Source organism: Cervus elaphus, chromosome 8, assembly GCF_910594005.1.
Source record: "Cervus elaphus chromosome 8, mCerEla1.1, whole genome shotgun sequence".
Taxonomy (NCBI): Eukaryota; Metazoa; Chordata; class Mammalia; order Artiodactyla; family Cervidae; genus Cervus; species Cervus elaphus.
This window is the reverse complement of record NC_057822.1, coordinates 13,306,930-13,323,716: the sequence shown is the minus strand read 5'-3', so window position 1 is coordinate 13,323,716 and position 16,787 is coordinate 13,306,930. Positions and strand designations below refer to the sequence as shown.

General features: G+C 38.4%; 1 protein-coding gene across 18 annotated transcripts in view; it reads left to right on the top strand.

The window, feature by feature from the left end:
- Nucleotides 1–16,787, top strand: part of PUM1 (pumilio RNA binding family member 1) — a 122,898-nt gene that overhangs the window by 23,369 nt on the left and 82,742 nt on the right. For all 18 annotated transcript variants that reach the window (XM_043909531.1, XM_043909530.1, XM_043909529.1 and 15 more), the window contains exon 3: nt 11,309–11,377. In XM_043909531.1, coding sequence (XP_043765466.1) covers nt 11,309–11,377 — 69 coding nt within the window. The remainder of the gene's footprint in view (nt 1–11,308; nt 11,378–16,787) is intronic.

Here is a 16,787-nt window from a genome sequence, read left to right as displayed (position 1 = left end):
ATCTTTGCTTAGTTTGTGGATCATTTTAACTTGGCACACATTACTTGTAAACATAAAAGGAATGACTTATTTTTAAACCAAATTTGGCAAACTATAGCCTCTGCCAAATCTAGCTTGCTGCCTTTGAGCTAACAATGGTTTTTACATTTTCAAGTTTGTAGTTGAAAGTAAAAGGGCTTTCCAGGTGGCGCTGACGGTAAAGAACCTGCTGCCAATGCAGGAGACATAAGAGACACGGATTCGATCCCTTGGTCGAAAGATCCCCTGGAGGAGGGCATGGCAACCCACTTGAGTGTTCTTGCCTGCAGAATCCGATGGACAGAGGAGCCTGGCAGGTTGCATTCCATAGGGTTGCACAGAGTCGGACACGACTGAAGCAGCGTAGCATGCATGCTGAAGAACAGAGAATATGTGACAGAGATGCTGTGTAGCCTGCGGTGTTATGTGCTCAGGTGCCTATTTGTGTCCAGCTCTTTGCAGCCTTTGCGATTGTAGCCTGGCAGGCTCCTCTGTCCATGGAGGAGGAGATCCTCCATGGGATTTTTCAGGCAAGAAATACTGGAGTGGGTTGCCACTTCCTTCTCAAGGGAATTGTCCAGACCCAGGGATCTAACCTTGTGTCTCTTGTGTGTCCTGCGTTGCAGATGGATTCTTTACTGCTGAGCCATTGGGGAAACCATGTAGCCCAGAAAGCCTGTATTATTTATTTCTTGATCTGTTATGGAAAGTGTTTGCCATCTCCTATTTTTTAATAATAGCATTACTGTTATAAGATATTCACATATCATAAAATTTACCCTTGAATTTACAGTTTGGTGGATTTTAGTATGTTTACAGTACTAAGCAACCATCATGCTTCTAACACTGGAACACTTAGCACTCCCAAAAGAACCTCTGTACTCATTAGTAGGCATTGTCTATTTCCCCCTTTCCTAAGTCCCTGGCAAGCACAAACCTATTCTTGTCTCGTTTATTATGGATATTTCCTGTTAGTGAGATCACATAATATGTGGCCTTTCGTGTCCGGCTTCTTTCATTTAGCATATTTTTAAGGTTCATGGATGTTGTATCGTGTGTCGGTACTTGATTCTCTTCTTCCTTTTTCTTTTTGCTGTGCGACCATGGCTTGTGGGGTCTTAGTCTCCCCCAGGGATGGAGCTTGCGCCTGCTGTGACGGAAACGTGGAGGCCTGACCACTGAGTGGCCAGCAGATCCCCTGTCCTCCGTTGCTTTTTTATGGCTGAATAATACTCCTTTGTACGATGTATATTATTTTTTGTTTATACACTCATCAGTCGATGGACGGTTGATGGGTTTTTTTTTCTTCAATTATCTTCTATTTGAATCTGTGTCCTTTTCCTCCAGATTGAATTCTTCTCAGTTTTGTTTGTGTCGTTAATTATTCGGCTTACTACTCTTTTCTGCTTTGTGAATGTTAATTTTGCTATGAATTTTTATCTATATACCTGTTATTTATTCTCTCCTTCAACAGGTAGATCATTTTTAGTCCTCTCTTTTATATCTTGAGATTTCCTTTCCTTGGTTAAGTAGTTTTTCCCCCTGGAGTCCCATGACTCCTTGTCTCTTTTCGATTATCCTTGTATTAACAAAGAGGAATCCTTGAGTTTTAGCCAGAGATGGGCTGTATGGGTTGTTATATTTTCAGATTTTGAGCTGGGTGACAGGGTAATCTAGTCATCTTTTTCCATTTTTGGGTTTCCAGCAGGCTTTCATCTAGTGCAACTTCGTTGCCTAAACAGTTAGAGTACCCCCAAAACATTTTGATCACTAACAGGACACTGGTTCAGAGTCAGACTCTGGAATCAGCTTGTCTGTGTAACTCTGGAAAAGTTATTTAACCTTTTTCTGCCTCAGTTTCCTTCTGTATTAAAAAAGTGAGTAATGGAGGATAATTAGGAATTATTTCATAGTTTGATAATGAAAGCACTTTGCTCCCCAGTACACAGTCACTAAATACTAGCTGTGATAACAGTTATTTTGAATGGCATAGGAGAATCCTGTCTCAGTAGAAACAGCTTCTTAGTATACCATAACCTTTTTATTTACTGAGTATTGTTAAAAATAAGGGCACAACGAGCACCTTTGCTCACTGCTTATTTTTTCCTCTCATTTCTTTTAGTTATTTAAGATGTTTCTAGAAGAGGATTATTAGTTTGAAAGATACTAATATAAAAGACTTCATGAATGTTAAGTTTATTTTCAGAAGATTCTTTCTGAGTTGTTTCATTGGCATTATAGAAAATGCAGAAACTACTGAAGAAGTTACAAATTAACATTTGAATATATTACTTTCTTATTTTGTGCATGTCTCTATGGAAATACATACTCTTTTTATATATACAGATTGGTAGCTTATTATAGAATCTTTACACATAAACATATTCTCTTCTGAGAATTTCAAAACTGTTTTAAGTAGCTGCATAAAATTCTGTAAATGAATATCTGCGGAATTTAATAATTCCTGCTGTATTTAAACTTTTTTTTTAAACCACTTTTCCCAACACAAAGCCATGTTGAACGTTCTTTGTTAACTTTGCCCATATTTCTGGTTATTTGCTTCAGATGAATTTCTAGAAGTAGAACTACTGGATCAAAGGGCATGAACATCTATAAAACCTGATGCATATTGTTAAATTTCTTTCTTTTGGAAGTCAGCTGTATGTCACTATGGGTAGTAGTTTCCGGACACACAGAGATAAAGATTTATCACTGTCTTTAGTTTTATACTTTTTAGATTAGGTTCTTTCATCATATTAATTAGTTTCTCTCTTTAATTAAAGTGGCCTGCTCTCATTACTGATTTCAACTTGATTATGATTGGTAAAATTAAGAAAAAGACAGAACCAGAAATTGTGAGATTTTTACATTTAAAGGTCACTAGTATCATAGGGTTCATTAACTGCTTCTGAAATATTTATTCTTTTCAGTTTGTAAATCATTTTATGTTTAGGAAGTGCTGATATTTACATGAGGTGTATATATTATGGTAGTACGGTAGCAAATCAGTTTTGATAACTTTGACTTGATAAACGGGTAGTTTATCTTTTTGGTTGGTTAACCATCCAGTCTGAATGTCATCAACACATTAGATGATCTGTAACTTCAATGGTATTTAATTGCCCAAGGTAGTAGCAGTTTTTAAATGATAAATAGTAATAAAAAACCTGAACTTTGACCTAATTCTGGCTGCTGTGGTGATTTCATACCTTCCCTACCCTGCTGTGTATCATGGAGGAGACTATAAAAATAGTGTACTAATCAGTTTCTGGAACAACAGTTGTTTAAGCCAGGTGTTCTGGGTCCTTTGTGCTTGTCTTTAATGAGAAAAGATAGAAGTGGTAGTAAAAGAGTTAGAGATCTGAATTTGAATTCCACTTTTGATCTTTCTGCTCTGTGACTTGGGACAGATTACACCTCATCTATAAACTGGAATAATTTTGCAGTCCAGTGTCTTGAAAACTCAGTAAATATACTGGTATTTAGTGTTGTTATTGACAGTGAATAAATAGCATCATGTAGTAGGCTTTGCATTCTCCCGAGCTAAAAGAGTTTTTTGTTTCTGGTTTTTCCCAGCAATCAAGAATTCTGTTGATTTAGTTATATATTACTAGAGGAATGTAATTACTTTTTGTTTTTCTTAACAAAATGGGGGTAAGAGTACTTGCATTTTCAGATTGTTATGACTTTTAAAGAGATCATACAGCATATAAGGATTTTTATAGGACAGGGCCTGTCACAACATAAGTCTCAGTAAATATTTATTGTTTTATTGTTTGTAATACAGATATAATAGACCAGAAGATGGTGTGGAACAGACTTATTAAGTGTTTTTCCCTTGATGTACTTTGTGCTTAGTCGCTCAGTTGTGTCTGACTCTTTGTGACCCTATGGACTGTAGCCTGTTAGGCTCCTCTGTCCATGGGGATTCTGCCAGGCAAGAATACTGGAGTAAATTGCCATGCCCTCCTCCAGGCGATCCTCCCAACCCAGGGATTGAACCCAGGTCTCCTGCATTGCTGGCAGATTCTTTACTGTCTGAGCCACCAGGGAACCCCTTTTCCCTTAATGATGAATTTCAAATTAGGTTAATTTCTCACATTCCGTTTCTTCTCATTGCTCAAGTTTCTCCTGCATTTGCTTGGCTTTTTCTCACTGGTATCCTTCCCGTAATGGTTTTTGGCACCAGATCTTCTGCTTGTATTGTTCTGGATCTCTGTTAGTGAAATGGAGCCATTGTGATCTAAAATATAAACTTTCAGTGTGGTTTCATTAACAACCAACTCAGTGATAACCTATTGTGTTAGAGTTTGGTTCTTGTTTAAAAGCAGCTGAGAACTGGTCAGACTGGCTCAAGTAAAGGGATATTCATTCTAAAGACACCCCGAGCAGTTAAGGGACAGTAATTCAGGACAGAAATGCTAGTAAATAAATAACGCCAGTAAATAAATAAATAAATGCTAGTGAATAAGAAAGGCAGTGCCAGAGAATGGTCAAACTACCACACAATTGCACTCATCTCACACGCTAGTAAAGTAATGCTCAAAATTCTCCAAGCCAGGCTTCAGCAATACATGAACCGTGAACTTCTAGATGTTCAAGCTGGTTTTAGAAAACGTAGAGGAACCAGAGACCAAATCGCCAACATCCGCTGGATCATCGAAAAAGCAAGAGAGTTCCAGAAAAACATCTATTTCTGCTTTATTGACTATGCCAAAGCCTTTGACTGTGTGGATCACAATAAACTTTGGAAAATTCTGAAAGAGATGGGAATACCAGACCACCTGACCTGCCTCTTGAGAAACCTATATGCAGGTCAGGAATCAACAGTTAGAACTGGACATGGAACAACAGACTGGTTCCAAATAGGAAAAGGAGTACGTCAAGGCTGTATATTGTCACCCTGCTTATTTAACTTATATGCAGAGTACATCATGAGAAACGCTGCGCTGGAAGGAGCATAAGCTGGAATCAAGATTGCCGGGAAAAATATCAATAACCTCAGATATGCAGATGATACCACCCTTACGGCAGACAGTGAAGATGAACTAAAGAGCCTCTTGATGAAAGTGAAAGAGGAGAGTGAAAAAGTTGGCTTAAAGCTTAACATTCAGAAAACCAAGATCATGGCATCTGGTCCCATCACTTCATGGCAAATAGATGGGGAAACAGTGGCTGACTTTATGTTGTTCGTTTCCAAAATCACTGCGGATGGTGACTGCAGCCATGAAATTAAAAGATGCTTATTCCTTGGAAAGTTATGAACAACCTAGACAGAATATTAAAAAGCAGAGACATCACTTTGTCAACAAAGGTCCGTCTAGTCAAGGCTATGGTTTTTCCAGTAGTCATGTATAGATGTGAGAGTTGGACTATAAAAAAAGCTGAGTGCCAAAGAATTGATGCTTTTGAACTGTGGTGTTGGAGGAGACTCTTGAGAGTCCCTTGGGCTACAAGGAGATCCAACCAGTCCATCTTAAAGGAAATCAGTCCTGTGTGTTCATTGTAAGGACTGATGTTGAACCTGAAACTCCAATACTTTGGCCACTTGATGCGAAGAGCTGACTCATTGGAAAAGACCCTGATGCTGGGAAAGATTGAGGGCAGGAGAAGGGGATAATAGAGGATGAGATGGTTGGATGGCATCACTGCCTCAATGAACATGAGTTTGGGTAGACTCCGGGAGTTGGTGATGGACAGGGAAGCTTGGCGTGCTGCGGTTCTTGGGGTCGCAAATTGTTGGACACGACTGAGAGACTGAACTGAACTGAGAGAAGGCCAAGAACTGAACCAGAATGCTGTCAACAGTTGCTTCTTTTTTAGGTTTTATGCTGGACTGCATTGGCCACCATGGTAATACTGCTTTGTTTTTTGAGATTTACTGTTTAGTAATACAGAGCTGCTTAAAAATCTTGTAAACTAATTCGTTACATATTTGGATCATTACCTTCTTACATTTGGATTACTTTTTACCCAAGTCTAAGTTTCAAGTTTTTTTTTCTTTGACTGTAATGTTGGCTGGCCAAAAGAAAGACAGAAATCAGAAATCTAAACAGAGGAGCAGAGAAATAGGAGGAGAACCAGGAGATCATAGTGCTGTGGAAATCAAGGAATGAAGGAATTTGAGAAGGTGACTACTGAGCTTTTTTTTTTAAATGAGAACAGAAAGAATCTGAGGTTTAATCAGTGATGATTTTTGTTTTTATATTTTAGAAGTTTCTGAACTGATTAGAATGGAGAATGGAAATTTCTCTGAATTGATGATTTGGTTGAGAATCAAAAAGAGAGAAAATGGTTGTACTTTGAAATGCTAAGTTTTAGAAAGTAAGTTAGATGTGTGTGTGATCTCGGGGCTTCTAATACTGATTATGAAAATGCTGACTTGTAGAGAGAGAGGCTCCCCTCCCCGGAATGACCAAAACTGAGGATAGGGAAAAAAAAGATGGATGTGTGGAGACGTTTCAGTAACTTAGAAGAAACTGTGAAGTGGATGTAGTTGAATACATGCCTAGTAAGTATTGGACATGTTGTTTCATTTAATCTTTATAGCAAGTGTGTCAAGTAGTCAGTGCTACCTCAGTTTTACAGATGGAGATAGTGAAGTGTATCTAAGTATTGGACATGTTGTTTCATTTAATCTTTATACCAAATGTGTCAAGTAGTCAGTGCTACCTCAATTTTACAGATGGAAATAGTGAAGTGTATATCATTCATTGATTCTGATAAGGGTATGGGATGTTGGGTATTGATAAGTAGGGCTTCTCAAGGAATGCAGTTTTGAATATCATTCTTAAAAGATTTGTAAAGTGATGCATTTGCTTAGTTTTTCATTTTCCAAATGTGATGTATAGTTCTGTGTTTATCTATTTTGATTTTATAACTTCCTACAGTGTCAGACTGTATTTTTTGGGGCTCCAAAATCACTGCGGATGGTGACTGCACCATGAAATTAAAAGACGCTTACTCCTTGGAAGGAAAGTTATGACCAACCTAGATAGCATATTAAAAAGCAGAGACATTACTTTGCCAACAAAGGTCCGTCTGGTCAAGGCTATGGTTTTTCCAGTGGTCATGTATGGATGTGAGAGTTGGACTGTGAAGAAAGCTGAGCACCAAAAAATTGATGCTTTTGAACTGTGGTGTTGGAGAAGACTCTTGAGAGTCCCTTGGACTGCAAGGAGATCCATCTAGTCCATCCTAAAGGAGATCAGTCCTGGGTGTTCATTGGAAGGACTGATGCTGAGGCTGAAACTCCAATACTTTGGCCACCTCATGCGAAGAGTTGACTCATTGGAAAAGACCCTGATGCTGGGAGGGATTGGGGGCAGGAGGAGCCGGAGACGACAGAGGATGAGATGGCTGGATGGCATCACTAACTCGATGGACATGAGTTTGAGTAAATTCCGGGAGTTGGTGATGGACAGGGAGGCCTGGCGTACTGTGATTCATGGGGTTGCAAAGAGTTGGACATGACTGAGTGACTGGACTGACTGACTGATTTTGGTAAAACACCAATTTAATTTTCAAAATTATGATTTTGGTTAGGACAAGAACCTTGTTAGAAGCAGAAGGCTTACAGAAGAAAGATCTGGGAAATGGAAAGGAAACTCAGGAACTTCGTCGTTTATACAGATGATCCTTCTTGGGTGGGATGAAGTGAGGGATATGAGGTAGGTCAGACCCTAAGGTGGTTATCTTGCTTTGTGGCTTTAGTAAAAGGGAGTAAGAGATGATTTTATGGGGAGGGGCAGCAGTAGAGAAACTGGATGGGTGTAAGATGAGTAACTGGCCAGTAGCCCAAAGACAAAAGTAGGAAGTAGTTTTGGGAAACCAAAGGGAATAGATTATTTAGTAGAAGGAAGGAAGTCTTATAGACATTCAGCAAAAGTGAAGATGAAATTGAAAGTGGAAGTCTGTCAGTCGTGTCCGACTCTTTGTGACCCCACGGGCTGTAAAGTCCATGGAATTCTCCAGACCAGAATACGGGAGTAGGTAGCCTTTCCCTTCTCCAGCGGATCTTCCCATCCTAGGGATCGAACCCAGGTCTCCTGCATTGCAGGTGGATTCTTTACCGGCTGAGCCACAAATTAGTAAACTTTTAATTAAATTAGTAAACTTTTAATTAAAGAAACATTAACATTAACTCATCACTCAAATTGAATACTAGAGAAAAGGGGGAGGTATAGTTGTACAAGAACTTAAAGATGGTTCTATCCTGATGGGAGCATTTTCTGTGGTTATCATTTACAGCTAGCTTTTCTCCTTCATATAGAGTAAGTTTCTTTGTTAACCTGCCCAGGACGTTTCTTACAGTGGTCTCAGTTTTCATAACTTGATTTCTCTTGATTCCTGAGCATCTTTTTCTGATTATTAGTTTTGTTTTCTGGGAAGAGTTTTGTGGAGTCTGCCTCATGTTGATGATCATACCAAGTACAGCTCCCATTATAAACAATAAATATCTGACTTGTTAACACTTGTGAGAGTGATTTGGTTTATCTTGTCCACTCAACCGTGGGCAAATGGTTTCTGTACTAGCAAAGCAGACTTCAGAAAGTGAGCTCCCTTCTCATTGTCTCAAGGAGGTGGGAGGAGGAGCGGTTCACCTTGTACGTGAGACAGAGACAGACGCAAGGAAGGAGGAAGAGCTTGAGGTGAACAGAGAGCTAAAGAGGGGGAGACAGGAGAGCCGAGAGAGTGAGCGAGCCAGCAAATAAAATTTGGTAGGAAAGAGAATGAAGAGTGGGTGGAAGGTGGTATAGAAAGGGGTGGAAATCACTGAGGGCAGGAGGGGCAATTTGTGAAGGTGGGGGGAATAAACAGGTGGGAAGGAAAGGCAAGCATACCAAGAGGACACACTTGGCAAGGCCCTTGGCAAAAACTGAAGGCACCTCCGTCTGGGGGTGGCATCCTCCTGTGGCTGCCCTGCATGTAGCTTGGTGACATAGAAAGGACAGTACACAAACATTGGAACACCTGCATTTAGGTCCTGGAAATGCCGTCTAAGTGCACTTCCCTGCTTAACAGTGGTTGACAGAGAAAGTGTTCTTGGGAGGAGAAGGGGATGACAGAGGCTGAGATGGTTGGATGGCATCACCGACTCAATGGACATGAGTTTGAGTAAGCTCTGGGAGTTGATGATGGACAGGGAAGCCTGGCGTGCTGCAGTTCATGGGGTCGCAAAGAGTCGGACACGACTGAGTGACTGAACTGACTGAACAGTATCTCTGAGGCTCAGTTCTAATCTCTTAAATAGGAATAATTACTGTGAGATTGTTGTGATGATAGCATCAATATGCACATTGCATGTTCTCTACCTTCCTTACCATTCCCACTTTCTTTTTTCACTTTTTAATTAAGTAAAAATTCTTCCCGACTGTGCCGAGTCTTCATTGCTGCACTCAGGCTTTCTCTTCATTTCCTAGGTCAGCACACGGGCATCTCTCTTGTTTCGGAGCCCAGGCTCTAGGTGCGTGGGCTTCAGCAGTTGTGTTGCACAGGCTTGGTTGCCCCGCAGCATTTGGGATCTTCTTGGACCAGGGATTGAACCCACGTTCCTGCGCTGGCAGGCGGATTTTTAACCACTGGACCACCAGGGAAGCCCTTTTTTCATTTTTGTAGCCACTCCTACTTTTTTCTTGGGAAACATGAATAGAATTCTAACATTCTTGGTTAAAACTATTTGTAGGTTTTTGAATTTTCGTGAAACTTCTAGCATCTAGTTAAAAGCATGTTTATAGATTCCATAGGAAGAGCTCCTAATAGTGTAGAACTTTATATGCGTTTAAATTACATGCCTTGTAAATGTTATTTGTCCTGAAGGTTCAAATTGATTTTATCTATTGTTTGTAGAGTTTCTAGCTAAGATTCTGTCCTCATCACCCCTCCTTATTTTTACCACCTGAAGTTTAGGAGCTTATTCAGTGTGCTTACCTGAATAATGTAAATGGCGTGTATTGTGACTCTAGCTTCTGTTTCAAGGCCCTTTGAAACTGTTTACTACAGTAACAAGTCTTATCTCTATGTCTCTTTGTTTTTATATGGCTTAAATTGAGCGTCATTTTGAATTTTATAAATTTACATTTTTGACAAGCATCCCAAAGCTGTTACATCTTAGTGACAACAGTGTATCATTTGTAGCATTGGGTCTTGAAAATGTATAATTCAGAACAATGTGACTGTATTTTTATGTGCTGTCACCTCGGTAGAATTAGGATTATTGGGTGGTATTCAGGCAGCATGCTAATAAAATTGTTAAATTGATCCCTCCAGCTGTATTCCAGTTCATGTTCCATGCTCTGCTCTCCCCCTGCCTGGCTCTAGTTTGGCTCTTTGCGTTCACCCAGTGCTAGACATTGTACATACATTTAGAGGCGGTGGTGATTAGATGAGGGGGTTTGGGAATGTTCCACTTTAGGCAGTCAGCCATCTTTCGCAGGGAGGCTGGAAAGCCTTCCTTTTTAATAAACGAGGGACTGTACTCTAGCCTTAGCAAAGGTGGCTTCTTGCTCATAACTGAGAGGTGACTATTGGACAGGAAAGGGTTTTTGAGTTATGACTGTTTTGTGTAATCTGTTCCACACTTCATTCTTGCTCTTAAATATTACCTTCTAGTAATGACCTTGAAGATGAGTTAATTGAAGTCTAGAAAGATTGTTATGATGTAGGTAGTACATTTAATTAGGTAAAGTTTGAAGGGATTCTTGTGATACTTGCTGATTTTTTTTCTCCTGGTTTTGAGATTCTAGGCGCTCCCAGAGATCTTCCAAGTTGGAGAAATGTTGAGGGCACTCAGTTATGTAGTTTGTAGTGACTTTTTCCCTGAGGTTGTCAAAGACATACTAGCTTGGATCAAATGAGTCCCCTAATTTGTATTTAACTGTTCACAGCTGTGGACAAGCTGTGGTCTTAGAGCCAGTAGCAAGGTTTAGGTAACATAATCATCTACATATATCATTGCCCTTAAACATGTTGAGCTTTACTTACTAAGTTAAAATGTATGAACAATAGCTATCGTAATTCTCGTGTGATGCAGTTTCCTTTTTCTTTTTTTGGATTCTGTGTTTTTCATGTTTGAAAGCAAAAGGGATTGGGAGGGGAGAAAGCGCAGGGATCATTGCTGAACCTGATGGTTAAAGGTAAGTGAATGTTTAATCTTAGTCACTTGATTATTGTTATTTTCCTTGTCAATATGTGAAAGTAAGCATCAAAAAGCTTTTCAGTTGTATTTAATGTGTATGTAAAATTCAAGGTACTAACGTGAAACTTTTCCCTCCTCTATTCTAAACATTAGGTACGTTCTATGGATGAACTGAATCATGATTTTCAAGCACTTGCTCTGGAGGGAAGAGCGATGGGAGAGGTAAGTAAATTGGTGTGTCAGAAACGTGGGTCTGTTTTTAAGGGAAGGTTGGAGCTGTCTCTCATCAAATGTGTCCGAATCTAGTCTCCAGAAGTATGTGCTTGCTTTTCCTTGTTGCCATCCTCATGATAGGAGTGGGGTATTGCAGAATTTTGCCAAAACAATCTCATTATAAGGAGAATGTTAACTTTAGCCTAATATGTTAAAAATAAAACCCAAATGTAAGCACAAATTAATATTATCTTAACCAGTCAGTTGGAAATTGAGGTGTTAAAATTTTACAAAATAACTTAGTTTTATATGCATCAAATGTCCTTACCTTTGCTTCATTTTTCAGTCATTAGATTCTTTTGCAGTGAAAGAGTTTTTAGATCTGCTGCTAGTCAATATGTTGATAACCTATCTTTAGAGGATGTTGCAGCTTTTGAGGATGTTGTTTGCAGTTTCATTGTGAAGAAGGAATTGAGATTTTTGGTAAATAATTCGAGAAGATTGAGGCCTGAGCTAGTCACCCATTACATAGATAGAATTTAGAAATAAGGATTTTGGTTTGTTTGTAATGTTTAAAATTTGCAGAAAACAAAATTTACTATCATTCGTTATACTGATAGTGAAGATTGCCGTAATTCTAAAAGAGGAATATAGATGAAGGACAGCTGATTTCCGGTGCTTCTGTATGTTGACCTAAGTGTTGTGGTGACAGGCAAAACATAAGTTTGCATTAACTGCTGAAGATGTCACAGGTTCACAAACTAGACATTTGGGTGTGATTCTTTTTTTCCTGGAGAGTAGCCTTAGGTTTTTTTTTTTCCTGTTTTATTTTTTGTGTATCTAATATTTAAAAGTTCCCATGTCTATTTTAACACTTTAAAGGAGGGAGAATAGCTATATGCTGGATTCTCTTTTATATCATTCATTAAATACATTTGTTCTTAATGATTTAGCCAATATTCTTTGATCCAGGCACTGTGCTAGGTTCTGAGGACTCAAAATTAAGATAATTTTCTTTCCTGATTTATAACAAATTTTCATTGACTACCATTGTGACTGAGTATTAGTTAAAGTCTTGGTGCTTTGATCCTAAGATTCTTGCTGTCTTGGTTATAAGGTTTTGTTTCTAACTTTTCCGAGTCATCTTGGCTTCATGGGTTTGTGGCCTGTTTTTGTTTTTCCTCCAGTTTGCAGATCGGATTGGTAGGTGTCCTTATGTTTTCCGGTGCTTGCCTAATATTATTGAAACAGTGCACATTAATAAACCCTGTTTGGTTATTAAGTAAAGATTTTCTCACTGTATTTCTGGAGCAGAATTTGAACAGAAGGTTAACAGATGTATCTGATACTAAGTATAGGTGGGGAAACCGCATTTATCTGCTTTCACATTCCTGTGATGGTAACCTGGTTCATTCTACCAAAAATATAATCCCAGTCTTAAAATTAGTTACACAAAATAAAAATAATATCCTGTTACTGTTTTGTAAGCAACACTTCATAATCTCTAAAGACTTAACTCTAATCAAAGAACAGTGGACAAAAAGTGAATTTTATTTAAATTAACAACAAAAGTATTTTAAAAAATCATTTTTTTCTTTTCAAAATGTTCCTTCCTCCCAAGGTCTCCAGACCGCACCCTCCTTACTTTTGTTAGAAATGTTATTTTTTGATGTTTATATGTAACTCCTCAGACCTCTACATGGGCATATGTAAATAACTAAACAAAATACACATTCCACCAGGAATGCAGTGTCACACTTCTTTGTTCTTTCCTCGTTGTTAACACAGTAGTAGTAACTACTGTTTGTTGACCACCTATTAGGCAGATGTTAAGAGATTTGCATTCGTTGTCTCCTCAATAACTCAGGACGGTTCTTTCATTCAGATAAAGAAAAAGACCGAGAGAGATGAATTAAATTGCTCAGGGTCATAAATCTAGAAAGTGATGGAGCTGGGACTCTGACCTGGCTACCTCTCCAAAGCATGAGAGTGAATAAAGCCAGGACTTAGAATTGATCACAGAAATCTCATTTTAGTAAGCTTTATAACAATAGATATTTGGGGGTGGATTTTTAAAAATGCTTAGTATACTTCCCTCCTAAAATACTGATACTTAACTGAAACTAGGTTTTGAAAGCATAACCCAGTGTCCAGGCACAAAGGGAACTAAGTATGGAGCGAAGTTTTTGAATTCGAGGAACTCTTTATTTAGCTAGTTGAGCATGGAATGAATATACATGATGACGGAAAGTGTGCACTGTTTTTCTTTGTGTGGTTCATGTTCTGAGAAGGTTAGTGATCACTACTGGCAAGACTAGTTTGTGCTTACTTGAATGGAGGAGGTATATAGGACTTGAGCAATGTCCTATAATTTAGTTAGGATTCATATAGGGGTAGGTTGGGAGGATGTTTTTGTAGAGATAAAAGGGAGATGGACACAAAAGAGAAAGGAAGAAAGTAAGTTTTTGTAATAAAAATGTTTCTAATTAGCTTAATGTCATTGAATTTCCTTCTCTTTAAACAATAAAGCATCTCTGGGAGGGGATGTGTGTAAATGTAGTCTTTACCCACATAAACACTAAAATTTCAAGTAAATTGCATAAGCCAAGCACAGTATTTTTTTTTGCTGCAGTTATTTTATTTTTATTTGTATGTGTCTGTGTGCTTGTGTGAGAGTCCTCCTTAGGGAAAATAATACCTATGTTCAAAGAATGTATGAATCTTTGGAATTCAGAAAATTGGCTTCTTTCAAAGTAATTGATTTTTGGTAAAGTTAGTAGTGCCTGGCTCTTGTTATTTCTTTTCCCTCATCAAAGCCAGTGTTCGATAGACTCCTAGAGTCACTTTGGTGTATTTAGAGTGTTTCTTAGAAATCTTACTCAGAAGTGACTATTTAAAACTTCACCTTCAAACCTTGCTGGTTGTCTGAAATACAGCTGGTCATAGCTGAAGGACACAGTACAAATGCTTTACTTGCCTCCTGTTCTAAGAAGTACACATAAAAAGGAAGATAAGAAAATCTGTTAGGCTTAGGGCTACAAATTTTCAGATATTTCATCTACTGTCCTTGCTAGCAGCCCCTTTCATTCAACTTTAAGTTCAGTTTTGAAAAGTTTAAAGGCATAGATTATTTCTGGTAGTTGAGTATTTAAGAGTGTATCTTTGTAGTACTGAGGAAGGCTCATTGTCCTGATGTTTCTGGGCTCTGGTTCTACCATGGTTATTTGGCTTATGATCTTGCATGACTTATTTACTCTACATATAGGAGGGCAGCATTACTCCTCTTTATGTCCCGAAAGGGATGGATTTGCAGAGGTTAGCGGTTCTCATTTGAAAGTACTTCGAGTCTTTGACGGAAAAGACACTTTATCCTGAATAATTGGTTATCTCGCTTTTAAAAACCAAGGAACTTTTTTCTTTTTAAGTTTCCTTAATGTTTTACATATAGTTAACTTGACAGTGTTCAGGGACATTAATAATAGTGATTATTTCTGGAATAAATGGAATGTATTTAGATATGTGGCCCTTCATCTTTGTTTTAGAAAACTGAAGCATAGAAAAACTTACCCTTGGTAATAGACAAGTTTGTAAACAAGAGGAATGAAATCTGGAAAGTGCTTCTGTATGTGGAGTAATAATGAATCCTACCACGTTCCCTGGAAGTAGAATAAGGTGAGATATACTTAAAACTTAGATGTAGGTTCTCATTAGGCATTACTTAGAAATTCTGCCTGTAAATGTGAGAAAGCAGAATGGCTTGTAGAGTAAGGAGTTTGACAATAATTTGAAGAGCTCTTAACCAAAAGAAAGAAACAGCTTTGTGGGATGGGAGCTCACTGGACAAGAAGAACCCTTATGTCACCACTTCTGGCCTTGCCTCAGACACTCATATTCTTTGGACTTTGCTTTTTTTCCATGTATAAGACACAGATATTGGACTAGATAGTCTTCTAGGACCCTTTTAAGTCTTAAGATCCTTGAAGTTTGTCCTGATTTCTATCTTTAAAAAGATAGAACATCAGAATAGTTTTGCTATTTCTAGGATATGCCAGAGGTATCTTTGAGATACCTTAAAGATGTGTTTAGACTGTGATGTAGTGATTCTGTAACTTTTCATTGGGGTGTCTGAGTCATTCACCATCTGCAGCTGCATAAGATACTGAAGTGTTTGTCCATCATGGCTCATAAGGGTGGTAATTTGGGAATTGGGACAGGTGGGAGCCTAATGTGGACGTCACGTCCACATCTTTCATCATGGCATGATAGCTCACAGAATTGGAGGCTTTGCGGTAGCTAAAAGTACTTTTTTGATCTACAGCCCTAGAGGGGCTAATTTCACACTGTAAATTCCTTGCAGGTAGAGTCCCATAAAAGTAACTCAGTTGTCTCTAAACTGGATTGAATTTTGGAAAGGAATATGTTGTCTGCTAGCAAGATCATGCATCCCTTCTTGCAGAAGGAGGGAAAAATAAATAGAGCCTTAATATAAAAATATCAACCCAACAGTGTAACACACCTTTCCCCCACAAAATGCAGCTTTTGAGTATGCAGAGGAATGGCAAAAGGTTCCTAGTTCCGTTCATTTTGTGTTAATACCATTTGATTGTTGGGCATTTTTGACATCTTGTTATTAAAATGGAATGGTTACTTTAGAGAAAACATAGCCAGGCAGGCCAAGTGACCTGGAGGAAGTTAATAACTATCCTGTATTCTGTTAATGATTGTGTTAGCAGAGAAGTGACCTTTATATGAATCTTGTTTCGGAAGTTTCTGGGATCTCTTAATAGTTTTGGGATGAGGATTGGGCATTTTGAGAAAGAAGATTAAGAAGGTGTCTTCTAACCCTGTAAATGTGGGTGCATGTGACATTTGAAACCTGGTGCCCAGTTCGGCCCTGTGACTTTGAGACCTGTGTGGAACTCCACTCATTCCAGTATCTTCCTTCTGTCCTGCACTAGGAAGAATGGGCAGACCTACCACTGTATGCGTTGAGCTGCCTTGGAATGTTGAATACAGTAAAACATGCTCCTTTGAAGCAGGAGATAACTGATCCACATGTTGCTTAGTTTGTCTTCATTAAATTTCTCTTTTACCCTCCTTTTTCTGTTTTTATTTTTTTCATCCACATCAGTATGTTTTATTTGAAAGTAAGCTAACTGACTGCAGTAACACTTTTCAAGACACTTTGGCATTGATATCATTTCCTATGTGAATATTCCAACAGATTTTTGAGAGATATTAGTATCATTTTTGCATGAGTTCTAAGGTCAAGTGACTCCAGCAAAGATCAGAAATACCAAAATGTGGATTGACTTCAAGTTCTGTTTCATTAGGTTCAGAAATAATAATAACTGCAGTCTACATGTACCATTTTCCAGGTACTTTATTAAGCATTTCATACACATTAACAGTTTTCACA